The 6,940-nt window shown below is 29.5% G+C and overlaps 1 protein-coding gene across 1 annotated transcript in view; it reads left to right on the plus strand.

Annotated features, from left to right (window-relative positions):
- LOC107636011 (peroxidase A2) overlaps nt 5,259-6,940 on the plus strand; it is a 3,565-nt gene continuing 1,883 nt past the window's right edge. Inside the window, exons 1-2 of the mRNA XM_021122330.1 lie at nt 5,259-5,612; nt 6,213-6,434. Coding sequence (XP_020977989.1) covers nt 5,478-5,612; nt 6,213-6,434 — 357 coding nt within the window. The 5' untranslated portion in view covers nt 5,259-5,477. The remainder of the gene's footprint in view (nt 5,613-6,212; nt 6,435-6,940) is intronic.

Genomic DNA, 6,940 nt, shown 5'->3' on the forward strand with positions numbered 1-6,940 from the left:
GATTGGCAAATAGAGATATCAGATATAAATTGACAAATAGAGATATCAGATATAAATTGGCCAGTAGAGATAACTGATAAAGATCGGCAAATAGAGATAACATATAAATTGAAAAGTAGAGATGACAAATATAGATTAGAAAATTAGATAACAGATATAAATTGGCAAATAGGGATAACAGATATAAATCGAAAAATAGAGATGACATATAGATCAGAAAAATAGAGATAACAGATATAAATCGGCAAATAGATATATCAGATATAAATTAAAAAATAGAGATGACAGATATAGATCAGAAAAATAGAGATAACAGATATAAGTTGAAAAATAGAGATGACAGATATAGATTGGAAAAATAGAGATAAAAGATATAAGTTGAAAAGTAGAGATGACAGATATAGATCAGAAAAACAGATATAGATCGGCAAAATAGATATACCAGAGATGATTTGAAAAATAGAGATGACTGATATAGATCAAAAAAATAGATATAGATCGACAAATAGATATACCAGATATGAATTGAAAAATAGAGATGACAGATATTGATCGAAAAAACAGATATAGATCGGCAAATAAATATACCAGAGATGATTTGAAAAATAGAGATGACAGATATTGATTGGAAAAACAGATATAGATCGTCAAATAAATATACCAGAGATTATTCAAAAAATAGAGATGACATATATTTAATCGAAAAAACAGATATAGATCGGCAAATAAATATACCAGAGATGATTTGAAAAATAGAGATGACAGATATAGATCGGAAAAATAGATATAGATCAGCAAATAGATATACCAGATATGAATTGAAAAATAGAGATGATGATCGGAAAAACATAAGTATATCGGCAAATAAATATATCAGAGATGATTTGAAAAATAGAGATGACATATATTTGATCGGAAAAACAGATATAGATTGGCAAATAAATATACCAGATATAATTTGAAAAATAGAGATGACAGATATTTGATTGAAAAAATAGATATAGATCGGCAAATAAATATATACCAGAGATAATTTGAAAAGTAGAGATGACAGATATAGATTGGAAAAATAGATATAGATCGACAAATAGATATACCAGATATGAATTGAAAAATAGAGATGACAGATATTGATCGGAAAAACATATATAGAACAGCAAATAAATATACCAGAAATTATTTGAAAAATAGAGATGACAGATATAGATCGGAAAAATAGATATAGATCGGCAAATGGATATACCAGATATAGATTGAAAAATAGGGATAATAGATATAAATCGGAGTATAGAGATGATTGATATAAATCGAAAAATAGAGATTACTGATATAAATCGGATAATAGAGATGACTGTTATAGATCGACAAATAGAGATTTTTGATATAAATTGGCAAATAGAGATAACAGATATAAATAAAAAAATAGAGATGATTGATATAAATCGAAAAATAGATATAGATCGGCCAATAGAGATGACTGATATAAATAAATAGAGATGACAGATATAGATTGGAAAATAGATATAGATCGGCCTTTTTCGGGCCTTAATGATTTATTATATGACCTTTGTTTACAAAGGTGCAGGTAAGTTTGAAGTCATTGGAAGGAAATGGGGCCTATAGAAAGAAGGGTGTTTATTTCGAGGCCCACGGTGGGCGCCAATTGTTCTTGTGTGATTACTTGGACGTGACCTCGGCTAGGGGAGCCGATGCCGAGCTTTAACCTTCAATGCCGAGCTATAAGCTGGGATGATCCAAGCTCTTCGTCCAGAGAGATATCACGTCATGGAGAGCATGAACAAAGGGGGAGTGTATCTGCAAAAGGCACTCCGATGTTTAAGTTAGTACTGAGAATTCAGTGTATTGTTTGAAGATAAAATATCATATCTTTATAGGTGAGATAAAATAGGTCGGTTATGTTTCTATTGATCATCTGAATTGAAGAGCAATTAATAGGTTTTAATAAGTGATAATGTCTGGTCGGACGTTTTTATTTTAAGATGTAATCCGTTGAGTCTGATTATAACGTATAACGCCAAATTATAACGTAAAGTGTCGAGTTATGGTATATAATGCCGAATTATTGTATATAATACTGAATTATAACATCAGATTTATAACGGCCATGTCAATTTTGTTTTGACATAATATTAGAATTTTAATAATCGAAAGAGAATATTATAAAAAATTTTACTAGTAATTATATTAAATAAAGAGAATAAGTGAAAAAAAAATACATTAAACTAATAGAGTTAACTTAATACGAGGAATTTAGTAGGCAGCCACCTCTATATTTATGTTCATGATTTCAGATGTAGAAATTACTCTATTTTGCCTTTATTTATTCTTTCCAAGAAGTCGTCAGACAAACACGACCCGAGTGGCACTTTTTAATTTAAATATGGAAAGAGGATAGGTGTAGGACACAGTTATGGAGTGTATGAGTGCTTTACGCAGTTGTGGTGTCAAGAGCAAATCGGACCGTCCGATTTATATTTAAAAAATTCAAAAAAAATTACATTACACAAATCGGACCGTCCGATTTATATTTTAAACAATTAAAAAAATTAATATTGAAATCGGACCATCCGATTTTTGTTTTCAAAATAAAAAAAAAATTAAAAGTACAAATCGAACCATCCGATTTGTGTTCAAAATTTTTTTAACAAAGAAATCGCACAATCCGATTTCTTCACTTTAAAGTTCAGAAAAAATTATCCCACATTCATGTCTAGTACCACCCACCTCCACACCCATACACAACACACACAAAATCTGCATATCCAAAAAAATTAGCCAACGAGTGGGGTTCGTGCTTATTTCCCATTTTACTTCTTTTTTTATACATAAATAGAATTTTCCTTATTTGTGTAATTATTTTGTGGGCTTTAATTCAAAATTAGTTGATTCTCGTTTTCGTGCGAGTCTTTTACTTTAAATACTTTATAGTTGTTTATTGTTTGTTATTTCTCTTTTGAATGTTCAACGCTACGGTCCTGTCACTTTATAAATATGTAACAATACACTTTCTCATCACCCTGTTACCACAGCTACATATATACAGCACTAATTAATAATGATGAAAAGCCTTTAAATTAAATAAATTAAAAACGAATGAAACTTTATAAATATTATTATTTTATTTTTATATAAAAAAACTTGGGTCACACATCAAATGGCTGCTCTTTGCATACTCTTGATGAGAAACGCGACAAAAAAGATAAAGATAAACAGATATTCACACAAAAAATAATGCAAAACATGCATGATTAGGAGGGAATTTGCTTTCTAACAAAAAGCATATAATGATGCGTGACTTTATTTGTTTTATAATGGTTAAAGGAAACGTTAGATGGGGTAAAGAAAGAAGACCATTATTTAGGTCTTATTCTACTCTCTTTTTAATTACTTAACCAACCTACCACACGAACCAAAAGTAATAAGTCAATGTTAAAAATTGACTCATCGAAGTCTCCAAGAGAGATCTTAACTTATTCATTGTGAATATGTACGTACATTCATGGTAACTTGTGGTTTCAAATGCTACTTGGTAATGAGTTTTATCTTTTGTGGCAGCCCGTAAGGGTGTTCAACACATGGTCTCCGAACTTAAAAGTATATTTTATTCGGTTTTAATTTGTTATTTTTATTTAGTGTTATTTTTAAGTTGAATTTTGTGTATATTTAAAAATATATATTTTAAAATAAAATTGATAATATTATATTATATTTTTATATTTTAATTAATATTTTTTATATTATATAATATTATTTTTGTTTTAAAATAAATTATTCCGGTCTTGAATATTTTAGGAATTAATTTGGTGTGATTTTATCGGGTTTAGGATCGGGTAAGGGTCTCAAAAATAGACCCGGTCATTATTTCAGGTTGGGTCCAAGCCATGGCATGGGTCACCCGAACTCGACCCGGTGGCCCGGTCATCATATACAATTAATATTTTATGTTATTAGTAATGGATGATGGCTATTCTTATGTGGAATTTAAATATTGTAAACTTTAATATTTTGTATTATTAGTTATTATAAGACTATAAGTTAATGTTTTATGTTTAAAATGCATAAGATTTTAGACTAATGCATAATATTGTGTTATTTGTATTGATTTAAATATTTGGTGTTGTTAAACAATATTAGTATTGATTATGATTATGTTTTAATTTTAGAGAAGAGTTGGTTCTTGTTATATTTTTCTAAGTGAATTTTACCATGTCAAATACTGGTTGGAGTCTTAGAAATTTAGATATTTTCACAGGCTAGCTTATAAGAAGGTATCAAGGTAATGTAATGTTAACGGCTCGGTTTTCACCCGATTTTTACCCGCTATAATCGTGGCCTGAAATTGTATAGGTTTCATCGGGTCTAACAAATAGACCCGGTATATATTTCGGGTCGGGTATGGATCACATCAAACCCGGTTTCACCGAGCCCATGCACACCTCTAAAATTAATCATTGATGTGATTATCAATTTAGGCTGGGTACATTATATTTTTGGATAAAGTATTAAATTAGTATTACCGTTGAGTCTAATCCTGTTTTGGTTTTAAAGTTTAAAGTATTAATTCTATTTGAATTTTAAAAAGTTTTATTTAGTTTTAATATAGTTATTCCGTAAAGTCAATATTAAATAATTAATATCACCGTTCTACCAAACCTTAATGTTATTTTTAGAAAATCAAGAAGCACACAATTAGCCACCGATCTTAGTTCAAGCACATCAAGAACATCTTCGAGAATACACTTTTCGTGAGAAAGTTTGCCGGTGGCCATGAAGACAAGGCCACCATTGCTTCTACTGCAGGGAACTCCCCTCGACAACCGAAGAGTTTGGTTATATAAGATTTTTATATCTAAAAATTGAGTTTCGTTAATTATTTAATATTGACACAGCAGGACTATATCAAAACTAAATGAAACTTTTTTTAATTTAAATAGGACACTTTAAATTTTAGAGATTAAAATAGGATTAGGCTCAAATATAGGAGACTAATTTTGATATTTTACCCTATATTCTTTGGATGTATCCCTTCTCCGAACCCTGTTTTAACTCGAGAGATTTGCGTTTTTTCCAAAAAAAGTGTATAGACATAATAAATCAAAGTATATTAAGGGAAGTTAGATATCATCTAATTTCAAAAGATATTTGCATAATTTATCACTTCTGTTTTTTTTTTTTTAAATCCCTGTATATACCTAACACGCTGTATATACACCAAATCAATTAAACCAAAGTTCAGATAGTACACACACAGAGGCTTTCTGAAAAGTTGCATTGCATGTGATTGAAAATTTGAATCACAGATGAAATAAATTAGTTGTATTTATGACCCATATAGGTCTATAATATACAAACATACATGCATGTTTCTGTCTATAAATAGGGCCTTCTCTGCCAGGTAAAAATATGAAGCAAACCAGACATAGAAGTACGATTCTTTTGTTGTGAACACTTTAAAAATGAGGTCCTTTGATGTAAGGTTGTTCTGTTTTGTGGCTATGACTATGCTCATGCTTGGAGCACTTCCATTTTCCTCAGATGCACAGTTAGATCCATCATTTTACAAAAACACTTGTGCCAATGTTCATTCCATTTAAAATCTAGTTCTTGTTGGATGGCTTTTGCTCCCATTTCGTCCTCTCTTTGAAGTTCTTCTCCACCTTGTATTCAACATTAATAATATGGAACAAGTGGTCCAAACATTTTAATTTGTTTTATTTCTTAAAAATCTAGTTTCTCAACTTGTTTCTTCACTCCCTTTAATCCAATCCTCAATAGGCTTGTAAACTATTATCATCTTTAAATCTTCTCCTCTTGAATATTTATGTGTAATATTTCCCATGAAGCACACTTAACATAATTATTTTTGTCTGAGACATTTTCTGAGATTTGCAAGACATTTGAAATAATTTATTTCAATTAGCGTCTGATGTGTTAACTCGTCTATTATTAATGATAGTTATATTATGTTACTTTTTGGCCTTATACACAATATGTAGCTAATTAATGACTGGAAATAATTGGTCATACTTTTCCTTATTCTACATATTTCTTTCTTTATTTTTCTCTATAATTATGACCCAAAACTAATACTAATATTTTAGTTTGACTTCTAATGTTACTTATGCTATGTGCGTATAGATTATAGACTAGGCTTATACACACTTATTTATTTGTTATATTTACACTAATAGTCATTAAATAATTATTGTTGCTTGTGGCAGGGTTGTGATGCATCAATTTTGCTGAATAGCACAAGTACCATAGTGAGTGAACAAGGTGCAGGACCAAATAACAACTCAATAAGAGGCTTAGATGTTGTGAATCAGATCAAAACAGCGGTTGAAAATGCTTGTCCTGGTGTTGTTTCTTGTGCCGATATTCTTGCACTTGCTGCAGAAATTTCATCTGTTTTGGTAGGATCTTGATCCATGCATTTCTTGTTTGAATTTCACTGGTATTTAGTTTATTGGAACGTTTTGTTTTGTAGGTTTTATATTACAATCTAATTATATCATGCATGGAAAGTGTTAAACCGGTTTTATGTTGTGACTTGTGAGCTAATAAAAAATTGCCAAGTAATTATTATGAAGTTGTATACATGTCTAGTTTAAATTTTAAAAATTACCCAAAATAGATAAATTATCAACTATCCTTTATGTAGCTACTAGTTTCTAGGTAGCACTTTATTCTTTTGATAATATTGTTTTTAAACTGCCCCAAATGGATTAGTACAACCACTACTTTTTTAAAGGCAAAATTATGCATACCATTCCCACTTCACTTTCACTTTAAAATTTGTAAATATATGGGTACACCGGTATTTCGATAATTTTTAAATATTGATTTTAATTATATATATTATATTTTTTTTATAATTAAAATTAATGATAAAAAATTATTAAAATATCAGTGTATCAAT

This window comes from Arachis ipaensis, chromosome B04 (genome assembly GCF_000816755.2).
Source record: "Arachis ipaensis cultivar K30076 chromosome B04, Araip1.1, whole genome shotgun sequence".
NCBI lineage: Eukaryota > Viridiplantae > Streptophyta > Magnoliopsida > Fabales > Fabaceae > Arachis > Arachis ipaensis.